Source organism: Lissotriton helveticus, chromosome 3_1 (genome assembly GCF_964261635.1).
Source record: "Lissotriton helveticus chromosome 3_1, aLisHel1.1, whole genome shotgun sequence".
In the NCBI taxonomy this organism is placed as follows: domain Eukaryota; kingdom Metazoa; phylum Chordata; class Amphibia; order Caudata; family Salamandridae; genus Lissotriton; species Lissotriton helveticus.
Window position 1 is genome coordinate 1,398,684,858 of NC_136061.1, and position 19,737 is coordinate 1,398,704,594.

Sequence of the window (19,737 nt, forward strand, 5' to 3'; positions counted from 1 at the left end):
CGCGCCTACAGCTGCGGGAAACCAAATTCATATTATTAGACACAATGCTCTAAGCTCCTTTCAGCTCGGCACCCTGATATGGTACAAGAGCAAGGAGAGTGAGTTTGAAATATCGCACCATAGGTTAGCATGATTATACACAGTCAAATGGAGTACACAATGTGTAGTGTTTCACAGCAATGGAACACGGTTACAAGGTAATAATTTTATCACAGTAAACAAACCCCTCTGAAGGGAAGAGGGTCGTTGAACAATTGACTTCCCAGTTCCAGGGGTGGCCAGTATATTTACCTTATTTTATCACATATGCTGAGTGACTATTTAGTTAAAGTCCTGATGAATGCCTCCGGATCCCTTTTTAGGGGACCAACAAATGGCAGAAACATGTTGACCTTGAACTAGGGTTATATTTGTTGAATCCCTAGCCCTCTCACTTTTTAATCATGTCCTTGAGACCACCTAATTTCAGTGGATCCAGAGAGACCTTTTTGAATCACTCACTTACTTTCTCTGCACTCTGCTCCTCATTCATCTGTATTCTCTTACGCTCCTCTTTTGAGAAAACACCTCATATGCTTCCCTCGGGGAGTCGTAGTTGACACCACAATGTGAGGAGGAAACCCATGTGATAAAGCATGTCACCTAACAGTGAGTGAGGGTTCTTGCCCTGAAGGAAATCACTCCCTCCTTTCCCATAAACACTACACACTGTATTTTCCCTCTCCTCTTGTTCACATACAGCCAGACGGACTTTTGTGTGTTTAGGATCAAAAGAATTGTCTCATTAAACCTAACTCGATCCCCAAGTCTAATTTAACTATGGAATATTTGGAAATTTACAAATTTGCCACTCTGCTGCCCCAGTTTTCCAGTGCCTATTTACAATTGCTGGCTACAAGACAGCCTTTTGCCCTCTTGAGGAGAAGTGTGAACGGCTCCCAGGAAAGGGCACAATAGAGGCCTGCCGTTGAAAGACTTATCACCTCTACCTGGCAGAAAGCCACACTGAGTGCAAGCCCAAAAGGTGAGCATCAAAGGGCAAGCTACCTTTTGAGAGGCAAATGGTGTTCTGGTCAGCAGGTTGGCTTTGGGGATAGAGAGTAGGAAACCGTTGCCAAACTGGTTTTCCTGTGGGTGTGCAGCCCTAAGATATCCACACCTCTAGGGTGGGCTGTAAAGTTCCAGACCAAGAGAAGGGATCTGGCATCTTGGGAGTGGGCAGAATATTGCACTCTGGGGTAGTTAGACTCCACACATTGCAGGAAGTTATCATCAGGTGGGAGGGGCCTGGTAGCCCATTGGGTAGTCTTCATCCTCTCCCCTCCCCTCCCCTGAGGGCAAGTTTTAGGCATGAAAGTCGCACTCATAGCACCAAGACCTCTGCTCAGGTCTGTACTGAAGAGAGGTCCTAAGGAGTGTTATGCTGTTGCCTGGACCTGGGAAAGAGACTGCTCCAAAAACTGCACTGCACCTGCTGCTCCTGGGCTAACAAAGGGGACTGATACTGTGGTGCCCTGCTCAAGGAGTAGCCCTTCCCTGTGCACCAGGCAGAGAGGAACTCTACAAATTAATTGGCTGACTTCCTGTTACAGCTACAGGGCACAAAAGCTGAACAAAAGCTACCTTGGCAAGTTGGCAGCCACAACTGCTTAGTTGTCACTACCCACCGAAGCGCAGCCAGGGATGCCAAACTCTAAAATTCAAAAGTTGCTTCCAAGTCTGCTGGACGCGGAGAGTTGTCCAACTGCAGTTTCCTCACTCAAGATGGACACTAGCTATGGTCAAAGAAATAATCAGTGGTTTTGCTGTGACTGGAGACTAGTAGACCAGTGGAAACTGATTTTTGACTAGAATTCACCTGGACTTGGAGGGGCATGGACCTCTGTGAGCAAAGTCACTCCATTGTGTTTGTGGATCGAGGGGGGGGGGGGGGGCAGGAAGACCCCTGTTGACCAGATCAGCACTCAGCACCTTCAGCATATTGTATCCCTTGCATCACGAGCATTTCATTGATGTCAATGAAGGTATGCCTTAAGAGCCTGGAATTGCACTGGAGATGGCTTTGACTGCAAGGTAACTGTCCTGCTAAGCCGTAATGGTTGTTTGGTTTTGCTTTGTTCGCCCTAAGTTGGCAGGGTATGCCCCGACGTCGGGCCCTTGTTCACTTTGCCACTGGATTCAAGCTAGCCTGGCTGATGAAGGCTGATTAGCCAGAAACCGGTCACAGGATGCTTGTTTCCGGTCCAGGGAAGACCTGGCCTGGCAGGTCGGGCTGGACTGTTCCCATGAGGCACAGGGTCAGACTGATCTGCATATGGCCATGTCTGAACTGGGGTGGCGGAGTGAGCTAAAAAATGATGATGGATTAAACCCAGATCAGTTGACTGGGGTGAGTGCTTGCAATGCTCAACACTCCGTCCATCATCCCCTTTGGTTTTGCTAAGCCTTATTGGTCACTCCTGACTTACTACCCACTGGAGTTGATCGGCCAAAGCGGCCCAGAGTAGTTGAACTCCACTTTACAATAAAAGGTCAAAGTAACCGCTAACCATGGTAGTTGGCAATGCTTGTTTGTATTTTGAGTGAAACAAGGTTTTGAGATTTGCTTAATAATTTATATCTCCGAAACCCTCTGGTGGATTGTTAGTTTTGATGCCTAAAAATGAATGAAAATGACTATTTTTTATAAACTGGGGTTGGATATCCTTTTTTGTATTTTTTTCGTATTCAATTGTTTTGGTACTTTTAACCTCTTCGATGTTCATGACGGAAGGTGGGCGTGTGCTGATGATGGCCGGGAGCCGTCATGACCATGCCCGCGATAGGAATGTTCAGCACTGCGGCGTAATTCGTGCCGCAGTGATGAGGCTAAATGCTTTGCATGTTTTTCTTTGTTGAAGCCTGACCGCTCAAAGCCGCAGCTACCCATGGTTGAGCTAAGGTTTTACAACCACATCTAACAAATGGGCTTTCCTCACGCCTTCCATATGAGGAGATTGTGCTTGGTCATAGCATAAACAATGGCAAGTAACAAAACAGCCATAAACATAACAATGACTTTATACATAACCAGTTCATAATCCTAACTGAGTTCTATCTAAAACAAGAAAATGCCTTATGGTGCAGGCCGGCTCTATAAAATTATATTCATATTTAAAAAAAAAAAATACTGATCTAATTTAGCTTGTTATGCATATGGAATGTGTAGCCTTTAGTACCCAGTATTAAGTAGAAACGGGCGGCCGTGACTTTACAGATCAAGAGTAATGGAATGTTGCCTAGGCTATTCTTTCACGTATTTTGCTCTAATGTTTTTTATCAAGTTTGAATAAACTTCTCGTACTAAAGGAAATGTATTTTGTATCTCTATACTAGTTCACCGCGGTGCTGGCCATTGTCGTCTTGTTTGAAATTCTTGCTGGTATCTCAGCCTTTGTTTTAAGAGATAAGGTAAGTACATTCTGGCGTGGCTTTATAAACTGTAATTGTGCATTTTTTTGGTTGAAGTGGTGACCATTTGTTGGGTGGTCGGCCTTGGGGTAGATAGAAAGAAATGGTTAGTCATTCATTCTACAGTAAAGGTTCAACATGGGCCAGTTCCCTGATTCTTTGTTATGAGCTGGCTTTTTTAGGGCAATGGGAGAACATTTAGATTTTCGGCTGTGTACCTAAATTCAGGCCACATGCATCCTTATTCCTCCAGTAGATGGCTTTCAAAACTCTTGATTTTATTTCAGATATATTAATATTACTACTTAAGCTTTTGCTGTGGCGTTGAGACCCCAGTTCGGCATTAAATATATTTCAAGCTCCCACTATTTACTGCTGTAGTTTGTGTCCTAATTCAGCTTGCACTATAATTCATGCTGTGTAGAAAAAATATTCATTTGATTTATCAAAAATATTTAGAATATGGTGCTGTAAAATAAATCATGTGGCCACACCTTAAACAAAAACACTTTGAGAGTAGAGGGGTTATATCTTCCGAATTCACAGGGAGCAGCAGGCATGCTCCCTCACTTTTTGTGACCTATGATGCTGATATTAAAAAGATTGCCACGGCTGTCTTTAACTCCTGGTTTAGCCTGTTTGAAGGACAAGGCGTGATTCCCAAGCCGAAACATGTCAAGGGATTTGTTGTGGTAAAGGTCTTAAATTACTTTTACAACATTACTGCAATCCACTACTGTTTCTGGAATTTAGAATTCTGGAAAATAGGTAGTTCATGAGTTGCTTCACTTTCTTTTTACCTATTCAATTGTGACTCCTACCTTTTTTACAGTTACGCCTGTCCCGGGTGAAATATTGCTGGGTCTGTAGTATTATTGGTGAGGCTGTCAGACTGGCTCCATGAGTTAAAGGACTGGTGTTGAAACTTGATATAAACTGTAGTCCTGGAACTGACTCCTTGGGATACCATCTATGCCTTGTAGTACTTTGGTATACACTGTACTGTGCAATGTTGCTAAATAATTGAGCATTGACTACCGGTAACATACTCTGATCTGCTTACCACACTTTTTCACGTGGAGGAAGGTTGCACACCTGAACTGGCAGCCCATCATTATCTTAAAAAAAAAAAAAAAATGTAAAAAGCCCAGGGAAAAACAGCATTTGTTACTACACGCACCAGGTCTCGTAAGAGGCTGTTGACCGAGCACGATTTTAAATAGTGGAGTTTGGCATCATCCCTTCTCCATTCCCCCCCCCCCCTCCAACCACCTTAACAAGCCTACCTGTTGCCAGTGCACACATGAGGAGATACCTACATAGAAATAACTGAATTATGTGTATTTTCATATGGCCCCTTAATGCCCCTGCAGACTTACTGTCCATGCCACAGCTTAGACTCTGGTCTAGTTGTCGATTGTGTACTAGTGGTACATTTCAGGGTGCTGACTCCATGGGCTCTGGAAATAGTCTAAGGACTTCAGCACATGGCATTATTTTCTTATTCCAGTGTATTTTTTTGGTGTGACCAGCTGAGGGTCTTAAACCGTCACCAACCACTCAAAAATTAACCTTTTTTTTCTTTGAGGCGTGAGGTCTGTTCCTTGTGTCTTGTAATGCTAGCAGCAAGAAAGATTTCTCCATGAGGGCAGCCTATCCGCCTTTGGAAAAGCAGCCTTCACTTTTGCTTTGAAGATCCAAAATCTACAAAAGGCGAAATTCCCATTCCAACTGGCAGGCCTTTCTTTTTTTAAACCCTTATTCTCAAATTGCTCAACAAATTCTCAGCAGACCAAAGATGCGCATTTTGGGAAAAAGATCTCCTTTCAAGCAAGTCTGGTGTAAATTTATTTTTTGACCTCCCTTCCTTTTTTTTCCCCCTGCGACAGATATGTACAAAATTTGGCGAAAGCTGGCTTTTAACTAACTATTACAATTGAATCAAATACACAACAAATATCCTACATTCCAAAAGATACCAGTGTTTTTGAGTGGTACCTGTAACGGATCAGGACTCCTATATTTTTTTTTTAAAGGCCTTCACCCACATTCTTAGAAGCACGCTTCATCTGGTCTCACCCTGGCCCTATAAACCAGGAGGGGCTCAATCATGTCTGAGGCAGCACTTTGATATTATCCTAACGTTGTTATGTTAGGATGATAAAAATACATGTCTCAGCCCGGTTTTCCTTTATTTAGGATAGCAATGGCATGGTTTAAAAGCTATGTATCTGGATGTTGATGGATCTCATTGCCCATATGTTCCCAGCACAAAGAATGACTGCTCAGTTACCGGTGCCATTTTCCCAACACTGGGGGTCTCATTTGAGTTGTACGGTATTTATGTATTTGATGTATTAAAGGAGAAAGTATCTTAGATCCCTGTTTAAAAACTCCTCTATCCCACACTTTTGACTTTGAATGTTTAAGTGACAACCAAACTTGATGCAGATCTGTCTACATGAGCCAAAGTTATAGGGAAATCAAAAATGCTGTTTTAATGGAAAATGTGGCTGAACCATAACTACACAGTGATCACTGAGCCAGATATAATATATGTGCAGCTATGGATATTGGAATATGCTATTTGTTACCATTGTTGCGTGTGGGGAAGAGGCCATGATACTCGGACAAATACTAACAATGCTGATACCGGATTCTACTCTGCACATTTGCATTTATGATTTATGCCATGGTATGTTTTTTGTTTTAGCAAAAGGTACAGAATCCGGAACCAATTGGTTAAATTAGTTCAGGCGAACATTAGGATATTTATTTTCCCCTTGTAAAATAATTGTTTTTTGCCATCTGTGGTATTAAAACTGTTTTTCTAATGTCAATTTTGCTGTCCTGTGGTATTTTACCTTGCACTAGTACACAGTAATAAATGTGTGAATTGATTTTTTGTAGTACAATTGGTCTATAGAAAGGGTTATTGAGTCCCATTTATTTTCACTGCCACAGCATAACCTATAAACGGTGACCATCGAAAACAAGTTGAAGCAACTGGTGTTTTTTCAATTCTATGGCTTGTTACTGCAGGAATTGCTTTTTCTATCCCCACAGCTGAGCAAAATCCTATTGAAAAAGTTCCAAAAGATAATCAACAAGTATGGTGTTGATGATGATGTCACTGAAGGAGTTGATACTCTGCAGCAAAAGGTAGGTGTTCGTGATCGGTTTCTTTTTTCGAAGTGGTGAGCCCCCAGAAGAAATAATAAAGATTGTAATCATTTTCTAATGTCATTTTTAAGTAATTAAATAAAACTAAATTCATCTAGGGTGCAACCTACAAAGTTAATGTTCTTTCCTATGGCAGCATTTTGTTTTGCCTGTTTGGTTACATTTGAGTGGAATGTGTTTGTCTTTGCATGTGGCATTTTAAGATTATCAACATTCAAAATGGAAAGCCAGACCATGAGTTTGAAACCGGTAACAAGCTAACCATACCCATAAGTGAATAGCAACAATACACACCTACTCAAAACTAACCCCCATGGGTGGAAACCAACTGCTCATAGCATATGGGCCATCATTGGTGAAGAAGAATCTTCTAGAGCAAGCTTCTCCAACGAGTAGCTTGTGAGGTACTGGTAGCTCGCTAGTTACCTGTGAGTAGCTCTACTTTGTGCAGCCCAGCCTACTAAATCAGAAGTTTTTTCTTGGTTGAATTAATATATGCATAGCAAAATTGAGAAGAGGAGTTGGCCTAACGGCTAAGGCGGTCGACCTAGAATCTGTGGAAGCGGGTTCGAGTCTCGGCAATGACGCTGAACATACTGTGATTCTGGGCAAATCACTTAATCTCCTCCTGACTGACAGAAAAATAATGTGTCCTCATATTAAAGCAACTGGTGCTCATGTAAAGCGCTTTGATACCCAAAACCTTTGGGTCAAGTTCACGCTATATTAAACTCTGTTAAAAAAAATGTCGAAAGTATGCATTTCAGATGAAAATGTGTGTGTATTCATAACTCATGAGCCGATGTTTGGGGATGACTTATTGCTAACGTTAACTTGGTACGGGGCATTGGTGCAATGACTTATGTTTTAGCCATGTACAGGCATTCCACATTAACAAAGCAATTTTTAGCTTTCTACTGAGAACCATGCCTGATGCACTCACACTGCTGGTCATCTTGCATATGGCAGCCAAATCTAATAATATTGGTAGTTTAGGATGATTTTCATTGAACATAAGTGTTATGAACGTATCTAGGACCCTATTTAAATATTCCCGATTTATGCCCTTATGTGGTTATAACAAATCATATCCTTATAAAGGCATAAGAATGATATCCATATTTAGTCATAGCCAATGCAGTCCAAATACGGCAAGCCTACTCCCATAGACTCCTAGAAAGCACAACGTGTTCTTAAACAAACCAAGCCTCCAGCAGCCCGGGAATTCCCCCTGCTTCTGTATTGATTTGTCCTAGAACTCCTGGAGTCTTAGAAAGAACTGCGAGTTCTTGGTGACGTCTTATGTCCACCCTTACGTCAAACTCTGCACCTTCCAGGTATAAATACCTCCAGCTCCAGCTAATTCAAAATTGTGCTGCGCGCACATTGCTCCAGCTTCCCAGTAGGCTCTCAGCTAAGCCTGGACTGAGGAGCCTCCACTGGCTTCCTGTCAGAGAGAATTAACTTCAAATCCGTGTGCATTGCGCAACGAGCCTTTTGGAAAACAGGCCCAGTGATTAATCATTCCCTAATTATTCCATATTACCCGAGAAAACAGTTGCGTTCTTCCCATTCCTTCTTTGCCACAGTCCCCAAAATAAGGAAATCAAGAGCAGGAGGCCGGTCATTTTCCTATAATGTGGCCAAGATGTGCAACTCACTCCCTCTCCATCTGAGGTCCAACCCCAATCTGCCTTCCTTCCGCAAACAATTAAACTTTTTTGTTCAACAAATAGAACCTCATTTCCTCCGACCCACGAGCCTCCGCAGCTAGTACCTTTTTCTCTCTCAGCGCTTGGACGCCTCAGGGCGGCAATTCGCGATTTATAAAACACATTTTCATTTCCTTTCATTCATTTCAAATATACCAGCATCTGCCTTAGCAAAACACACGGTGGTTTGGAGCAGATCAGCTATCTACTTGCCCGACGCCCTGCTGTGGCAAGTGCCGAAGGAAGCCGACCCTCCCATTGACTCACTGAGAGAGATGCTGTCTTTTCTCCTGCCGAGAAATCCAGCTCCAGTGTTTCCAGTCACCCTTGCGGGTTGCTGGGAGATCGAGTCCTGAGAACGAGATACAAGACCTCCTTCATTCTATAAACGAGGTATGGAGCTGATTAGACCCTTAAGAGAAATCTTGATTCAGATTCTTGGCAAAACTATCTTAACTCAAACCATAGCTCACTTACTCCTTCCCATGTACTAGGCTTAGGTTAGGTACACCGGGGTAGGCGTATCTTAGAAGCACCAGTTGAGTACGTTTAGTCAATGATTTTATATATGTATATATTTTATCTATTTTAAACACGGTATGGCTTAGAAAGCGTACCATGCTTTTACAGTATTATTTCATAATACTCCTTTTACTGTACGCACTTTACTTTATGACAAGTATTGCAATTGTGGCAACTCACTTCTCTTGCATGAGAAAGAAGACTGTTCAATAAATAACCACTTTTATTGAAAACGCCTGTCTCTCTATTTCTCTGCGCCTCTGGTGAAACTAAGCATGCACGATTGACTGAGTAAAATAGTTATCTATTGTTAACACAACTATTCTGGAGGGGGCAAAGTTGTCATGTTTATGCGGTTGTCAGAAACTAATCCCTTCTTGTCTATTCAGGAAAGTTAACACCTACTTGTTTACTCGAGAAAGTTTCTAGTGACCTCTGAGCTAGCTGGCATTCATAATTAAGTCTAACCTATTCAATAGAGACCTAGTCGACCTCAGTCCTACGTCTAAACTATCGTTTGTTATTCCAATGCGCAGAGCCTATTGGGAATATAGGAACTACACTACATGGCGCCCAACGTTTGGTAAGGCGATAATTTAACACTAGATACTAGAGTAACTCAGTCGTGCTTTTCACACAGACCCTTTTTTCCCGTAAATATTCCAATAGACGTCTGGAGTGGATGAAAGGTTAATATCCGCCAAAACTTAGTGGGATGAGAATCCTATGATTTAGTTATTGGTTTAGTCAACGTTGAAGGATACAGTGTTCCAAAATATTGTGCACCTTATCTTTGTTTCCTTGAAACTTGCTCTGAAAAAACTTTCTGTCAGAAAAGATGTCCGAAAGTGACGACGAAAGGGAGAGAGCTAAAATAGCAGCTCAACTAAATTGTGGAATTCTTTGCCAGTCTTCATTCGTGGTATAGAGGACATACTGATTTTTCGGAAAGCCATTAAGACCTTCCTTTTTCCACTGACTTAGGGACTCTGCTTCCTTGTTCTGTTTCAGCTATCTTGTTAAATTAGACTGACAGCGCCGGGACGCCCCTTAGCTGGGGCAGCTGCGCGCTTAACAAAATTATAGCATAACCTAACATAACTCTTAGCGGAAGACATAAGTCTCCGGCAAGATGACCCGGAGGCTATACTAATACCAGTCAATGTAAGGAAGAGTGTAACTATAAAACTTATAGAAAATGGAGTATCACCAAGAGGTGGTAGAGTCATATGTGTGGTAGAGGCCCATGAATATCGGCAGACAGAGGTATTCTATTCCTGGATACATTTTACAGCAGCACATGCTGTGACACGTGATTTCACTACTACAAAGTAGGAGAATCTCCAACGGAATACGTTCCTTTCGAGGACGTTGAAATTCCACTAACATACCAAGAGCACCAGCTCTGGTTTAATGGCGCCCTAAAACATCAAAATCACTTCACCAGGCTCGGTCCACTAGGTAGACCAGGACCCACATGGCCGGTTCTAGCCAGCTATACACCACATCCTGACATTGAAAAAATGTCAAGCGGAGAACTTTTAGTTCAGCTAAAACAACTAATTAAAATACATAGACAATTGGTCCAATATGTCATGCGGACTTTAACAGTCCAACCAGCGATAAAAATTCCACAACCCACCCCTCACCAGGGGAACACAAATAAAATTACACCACAGACTATACAATCAGTCATTGGCAAATTACCCGCAAAACGGGAACAAATTCGTTCTGGTTAGCTCAAAAAATCACTCAAATAGAGGCAGTATTTCCTGATACTACACCTAATGAGAAACACAGAATTCTGACTATATGCCTTCCAATGGGGATCGCACCTCATGTGGAGGACTGTGACACTTGGGGCACAGTCTTTGCTTCGATATACACAAAAACATATGGTGTTCCGTCTATGGCGGTTATACCAGACGTACTAAGACAGATTCAAAATGAATACGGTCCAGAGCCTGCCTTAAATCTAGGCATGAAATTACTGAAAGACTTTAAGCAAGTCTTGGCTATACTATTAGCCAACTTAAAAGGAGAAGCAGAATCTGTGGCGATCCGCCAAAAATTGAAAGAAACAGATATAGCAGAACAACCTTTTGAACTTGCCAGAATAATTGAAAAATCCTATGAAGAATTAGGTAGAGCTAGTTTGGGTGGGACACCACTAAAACCCCAACTAACTGAAAATCCTGAAAAAACCTTTATTAAAAATAATCTCATTACTCCAAAAAAGAAGTGGGAGGGTAACAAACAAACCACTCCCAGAGAAAAACAGTTCCAGTCCAGAGGAAGGTCTCCCCAACGGAGAAATAGATCTCCAGAACGGGGGGCAGGTCTCCACAACGGGAGCCCTCTGAGAAAAGATACAACCTTAGAGATAGGGATAAATTAAGAAAACCTGACAGATATCAAGATATTGATACACGTCCCTCTCGATCTTTTCAGACTTCCTCACAGAAATCCGAAAGAAGAGGACAGTCAGAACAAGAAGAGCACGTCAAGTCCAAAGACAAGGAACCTGCTCATCAAAGTAAAAAATGTCAATTTCCAAAAAAGAAGGTAGCCAGTATTAAAATAAAATATGCCGAGGATTCTTATGACGCAACTCAAGAACGAAGAATGGGCCCAGACAATGCTAGAGAGCGCAGCAGAAGTGACCATAGCTCGCAAGATCCTGATTAATCTTCTGGAGACAGTGGAGACGAATGAATACATTCAGCTGGAAACTGCAGACACCAGAGTTAGTGTACCCCATAAATTATATGAAATAACATTACATATAGAGGGGGACAAAACTAGGAAAATAAGAGGTCTCTTTTGGGAGAACCTATCTAAAGGCTATGATATCCTTCTAGCAGAGAAAAACTGGCCACCAGAGTTTGTCAGGGAGTGCCCTCATGGCGAAGAAATTATTATGCCTGCCCTCTCAAATCACATTCCAATTCATAAAAAATACACGTATGCTAGAAAATGGGCAGTGGCCCAAGCACCTGCATTATATAAAAATCATGTAGGGTGGGATGAGGATTCTCCTCACCATACAATCCAGTTAAGAAATCAACCTACTGCACAGAGGCAGTATCCTGTTAAGCAAGAAGCTAAAAAACAAGTCTGGGAGATCTTAGATCAACTTGAATATCAGGGGGTAATTGTAACTTGCACCTCACAAATTAACAATCCTTTGTTTCCGGTCTCCAAGCCAGATGATTCATATCGTCTAGTTTTGGACTACAGACACCTAAACTCTTGTTGCAAAACCTTTGCAGTACAAAACTCACACAGTGCAGCACTAATGAATAACATCGTGCGCAAAAAATATAAAACAACATTAGATATTTCAAATGGTTTCTTCTGTCAAAATATTGCACCAGAAAGCAGGTATTTGACCGCTTTCTCCTGTATGGGGGCCCAAAAGCAATTTTGTTGTCTCCCACAGGGATTCAAGAACAGCCCAGGATTATTTTCAGCCAGGGTAAAAGAATTACTACAAATGTATGATGTCGATGACATCTATCTTACAGATGATGACCTGGAGACACACTTGAAAAGAGTGAACACCATTATTCTTGGGTTCGCAGCTGAAGGGTATTAATTAAACTTTAAAAAGTCAAGAATTGCCCACCTCACTGTCCTATTTTTGGGATACGAGTTATCAAATGAAGGCAAAAGCCTAGCAGACAACTTCTTAGAGAAGTGTGCAGTACTCCAAGCTCCAAAAATGCTGAAAAACTTACAATCAATTCTAGGTTTCCTGAATTTTGGAAGAACATACATTCTAAACTACGCAGAGAGGGTTAAACCACTCTACGAATTAATAAAACCTGATTTCAAACCAATTAATTGGACACAGAATCACACAAAAATCTTAAGATCAATACAACCAGACATGTTAACTAAAACAAAACTGCAAACACGCGCAAACGAACGCAACCTTGTATCCGAGTCATCCCAGGAAGATGCAGATTTACGTACCTGACCTCCAATGAGGGAGAAACTGTACCAATAGCTTATAAATCACACTTGTACACACAAGCTGTAATGAATTTCAGTTCTACTCAAAAAATTCTGACTGCGGTTCAAACTGCTGTAGCAAAAGAAAGAGCCCTAGCCCAAGGGAAGAGCATATCTGTTTTAACAGCAGTATCAGCCCTTGAGGCAGTAACAAGACCAAGCATTCCGAATGCTAAAGCTTTAGATCCAAAATGGATAGAATGGGAAAATTCTCTTGCTGCAACAGACGTGAAACATGCATTTGATCCAAAAATGAAAAAACTAGAAGATCTGGAATACGAACATACTTGTCTTCTGTCAATCGAAATTCTGCCTCTCGAACAATATACCTGTGTAATATACACGGACAGATTGGCACAACACTACTTTGTGGAGAAACAAATTTACAATGCAGCATGCGCGATTGTTAAAGGTCGCTGGCGCTTAGGTCAATTCAGACCGATGATCACCAAAACTGAATCACTCAAACTGTACAGCTCAGCGAGCTGAAATAAGACCTTTAAAGATGGCGCTTGAAAATGCCGATCGCGAATTCCCCACACTAATAGTGTGCGATTCGCATTACTGCGACAGTCTTACAATAATGACATGCAGACCTGGATTAAGAACGATTACAAAGATGAGACAGGTGCAACAATAAAGCATAAAAAACTTTGGGAACAAGTAGTTCTTTTGCAGAAAGAACTACAAAAGACTCACATGATACATACGCAGAGTCTTCAACCTGATGGCGTTCACATTGCGGGGAATTCATTGGCTAACAGAGCCACAGCGGCAGCTGTCAAACCGGCTTCCGTAGCTACAAAAAAGCGTTCTAAAAAAACAAATAGATGGAGAAACGCTACTAGCAGTAAAAGCCTCAATGGAAGGCAACTATGCGGCGTTACCTCTAAATTATCCACTCGGAAATATATACATAATTGATGCGAACTCCGTTCCGTTTGCTCGAATCCCTGGAGTGGGGGATAGGGTAATTCCAAACACGAACCGGAGGGCTTACTTGATTCAAGAAGCACACATGGGACAGGGTCTGAGGCACCAAGGGATCTTGAAATCTCTAATAGAATTGCAATCACAATACTGGTGGCCGGGGATGAGCGTGCAAATTTACAACTTTGCAATGAATTGTCAGGACTGCAATAGAGATCGCAGTTGTGAACCGGAACAGACACCAGCCCAGACACCTCTATTAGACCGCATTAGGCTATCTATACGCAGACATCCAGAAGGAAAAATGCTATCCCATAATTAAGACGAGATTCATTTGGATGTGGCCCCAGCGCTCGGCTGACGCCAGAACTGTTCTAAAAGATTTGCGAGTCTTTATCGGCACATACGCAATTGGCATGCTACATTCTAACCAGGGTCCTGCGTTTAGCTCTCGAGCTTACAAGGAGGCCATGGCCAGCTTGGGCATTGCATTGCGGTACTCTAGTCCATTCCATCCTGAGGGAAATGCGGTAGTGGAGAGAAAAAAACGTGACATAAAGCACTCTATAACAGCGAGGGTATTAGGTTTGGGTGACGGGTGGGTCAAACATCTAACAAGTGTCCAACGTAGTCTTAATAATCTGCCAAGACATTCTCTGGGTGGAATCACTCCGTATTAACTTTTGTTTTGTACTAGAATGATCATTAGTGACCTCGATTGTCAAACTTCAGTGGTGGAACAAAAAACTTTGATATCAAAGATCGTTTGGCTGTTTTACAGGACTTAAATGAAACAAGAAGAAGTCTAAGTAACATAAAGCTAAAGCCAACAGCCGCTGAAGAAAAAACACCTGTCCCAGCAAGACCTGTCTAGATTCCGAAGATTGGGGATCTGGTCAGAGAAAAGATTGCGGTGAAGAAGGAATTTGGGCCTTCTTACAGAAAAGCAGTACCTGTCTTAGCTGTCAGCCGAACAAGATCAGTAGTACTACCGCCCCTTGCTGGTAAAAAGGAAAACAGAGTTGTATCAATCGACCTGGTAAAACCACACTAATGTGGCCAATAATAAGTAGTAGGCCCAGTGGACTCCCAAGAAGTAGCAGAAGACCAAACCTTGCTACAATTCAAGAGGTTCAAACTGAGGGACTAATCATATTTGATAAACCTGCAGTGAATAAAGAAGGACTATGCAACAAAGCCATGGAACTTGTGCCTCTTGAAACCCAAATTGCAACAGTTCGTCAAACACCAATCTACAATGATGTAGACTCTGACTATACAAGTGCAAAGATTAATGAAAATCGGGAAGCAATTCCAACAATTGACAGAACTGCATCTGGCTACTTCATGAATTTCGATGACTTTTCTGATGATCCAAGTGAACATGAAGAAACGCCAGCAACTAAAACTTTCAAATAAAAAATGACTGAACTCTTTCATCAACTCAAAGAAACATATCTGATTTCACCATGGATTGAATTATGGATTGTTAGGTGTACTTTTCCTCCTACTCTGGCTCATTTTGGGTTTAAGCTTGGGAAAATTTATTGATGGAAAATATAGTACAATGGACACAGCAAGTCAAAACATCAACTTGGTCCTAAAGCCTCACAGATCTTCTCACATTGGAAAAAGAGAATTATCATCAGTAAACATCACAGCCATTCCTATACCAGGTGGTGTAGCATGGGATGCTACTGATTACAAAATGTATGGCCCGGTTGAACTCTTGAAATATCCACATCAGTTCAAGGTTTTATTAAGTGACTTAGTATCACCTAGTACTTTCTCTGATGATTGGGACTTTGAAAATATTAATAATATGATGTCAGATTTAGAAATGTCAGCAAAATTTACAGAACATGATTATTTAGAAGGCTCATCAAATTATGAAGAAATGTATTGCTATAATCATTATGGTCATCACTATTTGCATAAATCTGCTAATCCTAGAAATGTTTTTACTTCTAATCAATGGGAACATTGTCCAACACCGCCTAAAGGAAGCTCGAAAACATTGTATGAAAAATTCCCATACTTCTCAGGGTTTAACACAGATCCAGAAACTTTTTATTTTAAAATGTTAAATAAAACGGGAATAAAAAACATGTTGACAAATACTAAATTGATATATTCCCCAAAATTTTACGAACAAATGTCTACATTTGGTTTTGAATTTTGGAAACACATTGAAACAAAAACCATTTGGGGTACAAAAGATTGGCAGGTACAAGGTCTAGAATCATTATTTAGAGATTGCATGATCCCAGAACTGATAATATTCCTGAATGACACCATTCAACAAACAACCTGTCTTGGCCTAGCCAAGATGAAGAACTTAAACAAACCGTCTATTCCAAAGCCCATACCTGACAGTAATAGCACTACAGATGTGGAAATAGACGTATCCCATATTTTACAACAAAACAGAACTAATCCTGATTGGAGAAAATGGTTGATCTGGCCCACAGACACTAATAACTTTCAAGATAGATTCCTGAATAAATTACAGGGGTTCAAACAGAACAGGCCAGACCCAAGATATTCCCAGAGACAACAAGGAACGACTGGACAACAACGCACACAACAGCAAGGAACTCTTCAACATCGTTAAAGAGCTCTCCAACCCCAACGCCGGAAACGACATCACCTCTTCACAAGACCTCTGCAACTCCCTGGCCTCCTACTTCTACAATAAGATCGCGGACATACACAACAGCTTCAGCACTCAACCGACGCACGCCACGACCGAACCACTGCCCCCCACCACCACCCTCCGCACCTGGACCCCGCTCAGCACCGAAGACACCATCCGCACGATGAACTCCATCCACTCCGGATCTCCGACCGACCCCTGCCCTCACCACGTCTTCAACAAGGCCGACGCTGTCATCGCACCCCACCTGCGGGACATCATCAACACCTCCTTCGACACCGCTACCTTCCCGGAGAGCTGGAAGCACGCCGAACTCAGCGCTCTACTGAAGAAACCGTCAGCCGACCCCACCGACCTCAAGAACTACCGCCCCATCTCGCTGCTCCCATTTCCTGCAAAAGTAATCGAGAAGACCGTCAACAAGCAGCTGGCCGCCTTCCTCGAGACGAACGGATCCCTCGACCTCTCGCAGTCTGGATTCCGGGCCAACCACAGCACCGAGACTGCCCTGATCGCAGCCACCAATGACATCCGAGCCCTGCTCGACAACGGAGAAACAGCGTCCCTCATCCTCCTAGACCTCTCCGCGGCTTTCGACACTGTCTGCCACCGCACCCTTGTGCAGCGCCTCAGCAACGTCGGAATCCAGGAGAAGGCACTAGAATGGATCATCTCCTTCCTCGCCGGAAGGACACAGAATCCGCCTCCCCCCGTTCAGGTCAGAAGACACCGAAGTCATCTGCGGCGTTCCTCAAGGCTCCTCGCTCAGCCCAACCCTCTTCAACGTCTACGTGAGCCCCCTCGCAGCCATCGCACGCCAACACAACCTCAACATCCTCTACGCCGACGACACCCAGCTGATCCTCTCCCTCACCAACGACCCCACCGCCGCCAGAGCCAACCTACACGAAGGGATGACAGACGTAGCCAAGTGGGTGATGAACAGTCGCCTGAAACTGAACTCGGACAAGACGGAAGTCCTCATCCTGGGATCTTCACCCTCCGCCTGGGACGACTCCTGGTGGCCCCCCGCCCTGGGCAGCGCACCCAAACCAACAGACCACGCACGCAACCTGGGCTTCATCCTGGATTCCTCCCTCTCCATGACCAGACAAATCAACGCCGTCTCCTCGTCATGCTTCAACATCCTGCGCATGCTACGTAAGATCTTCCGGTGGATCCCCACTGAGACCAGGAAGACGGTCACCCAGGCCCTCGTCACCAGCCGTCTGGACTACGGCAACTCCCTCTACGCCGGTACCACCACCAAACTCCAGAAGAGACTCCAGCGGATCCAGAACGCCTCAGCACGACTCATCCTGGACATCCCCCGTCGCAGCCTCATCTCCGGACACCTGAGAGACCTGCACTGGCTCCCGGTCAACAAGAGAATCACCTTCCGTCTCCTCACCCACGCACACAAAGCCCTACACAACCAAGGCCCCAGGTACCTCAACAGCCGCCTCAACTTCTACGCTCCCACACGCCAGCTTCGATCGACCGGCCACGCCCTCGCCGCCGTCCCCCGCGTCCGAAGAGCCACCAGAGGGGGAAGGTCCTTCTCCTACCTGGCCGCCAAGACTTGGAACTCCCTCCCGACCCACCTCCGCCTGACCCAGGACCACCTCGCCTTCAGGAAGCAGCTCAAGACCTGGCTGATCGAGCAGTAGCGGACCCCCCCCCCCTCCCCAGGCGCCTTGAGACCCTCCGGGTGAGTAGTGCGCTATATAAATGCTGTGATTGATTGATTGATTGAACTTCCAGGGATAATTACAACATACAGTGTAGGAAAACTATGCCTCGAATGGCTACAGAAATCTACACTACCAGAAATTAAGCAACACTTGACTTTACTTAAAGAAGGTGCTGACTTGCGAGATTTCATATTGGGACCTCGCAAACAGCGTCAATGTTTTAAATATACGCCGGTATATATGCTGCTTACAACGAAGCTTGGAAAGTAATGCAAATTGAAACATGCTGAAAAAATACGAGAAATTGATTGTATTAATTTGGAAAAATCACTGTCTGTAGTGGACAATGGGTTAACGACTCGGTCCTCCAGAATTTATTCACTGGACAGCATTGTATCATCTGCTATTGATATAATAGAACAGGATATGCTAATGTTACAACATGGCCAGTCCCAATTACGTTCTATTGTACAGTTAGGCTGGACGTTACAAAATCTGCATTCAGGCTACGTGCCATGGTGTCTAATCAACACAACGTCATTATTTTCTATCCTTAACCTTACAGATAAACAAATCTCTTTGGCACAAAAAGGAGCAGACTATACGGTGCTGAGCATTGAAAAAGTAGAAAAATTACCATTAATAATGTCAGAACGACCGGTCATTGGAATGGATAATACATGGTACAATTACAATTCCGATAACGACTTTTCAGTTTCAATATTGCCAAAAGCATATACCAGCAGGCCTGTATGAAAGGTTGGGTAAAGATTACATCAAGTCGACCTGGAATCTACCATATACAAATAGATGTTACAGTGAAGGGAAAAAATAGGTATTTCTTAGTGGGAACAACTGTTAAAATTCACTAAGCGGTACACTTCTGTGTCAAGGTATTAACTTGCATGGAGCCTGCGAAGGTTCATCAAATAACCTTTCCTGCCACCTGCACGGCACCCCTGCTACACAGATAAAGCCTTTTTTCAGACAACTTTCCAACGGCAGCTACGTTATAATAAGTGACCACAGCTGTTGTGGCATGGTGCCAGGAACGGCCTATCTCGTGAGCGTTACTTCCAGGGTTATTTGCTGTATGCAAGTATTGTATCCAAACAGCAAACCAGACAAGGAGGCAGCAATATGGCCTTCTCTGAATATCTCTTCTATTCGAATTGATACTTTAAGCAGAATGAAGTCTATATTCTTTTACAAACAACTGTTCCTTTAACCTCGTCTAAAGAAACGTATGATCTGCAAGTTGCAAGGACAGCGGCAGAGATGCATGCATTATTATCGACAAATTGCCCCGTGCATTTCGTAGAAATGTTAGGTCAAGTTTTAAACATGTCTGATACCAGTGGCATCGCACATGTATTTAAGACAATTTTTTCAGGACTGTTAGCACCCTTTAAGCAGTCCTGAGCATCTTCCCGAATTTCGTGCACTCTGTGTTTGGCGGCCTGCCTCTCATCTTGGGACTCGTAGCAGGAATTTTATTTTTGTTCCTTCTGCTCCGATATGGCAAATCCATCCACAGACAAAACTCAGGCAACCATGGAAGAAACGATCCTGG

The 19,737-nt window shown here is 43.1% G+C and overlaps 1 protein-coding gene across 4 annotated transcripts in view; it reads left to right on the forward strand.

The window, feature by feature from the left end:
• Positions 1-19,737, forward strand: part of LOC144824984 (CD63 antigen-like) — a 79,441-nt gene that overhangs the window by 37,176 nt on the left and 22,528 nt on the right. For all 4 annotated transcript variants that reach the window (XM_078683908.1, XM_078683909.1, XM_078683911.1 and 1 more), the window contains exons 3-4: positions 3,376-3,450; positions 6,517-6,612. In XM_078683908.1, the coding sequence (XP_078540034.1) occupies positions 3,376-3,450; positions 6,517-6,612 (171 nt within the window). The remainder of the gene's footprint in view (positions 1-3,375; positions 3,451-6,516; positions 6,613-19,737) is intronic.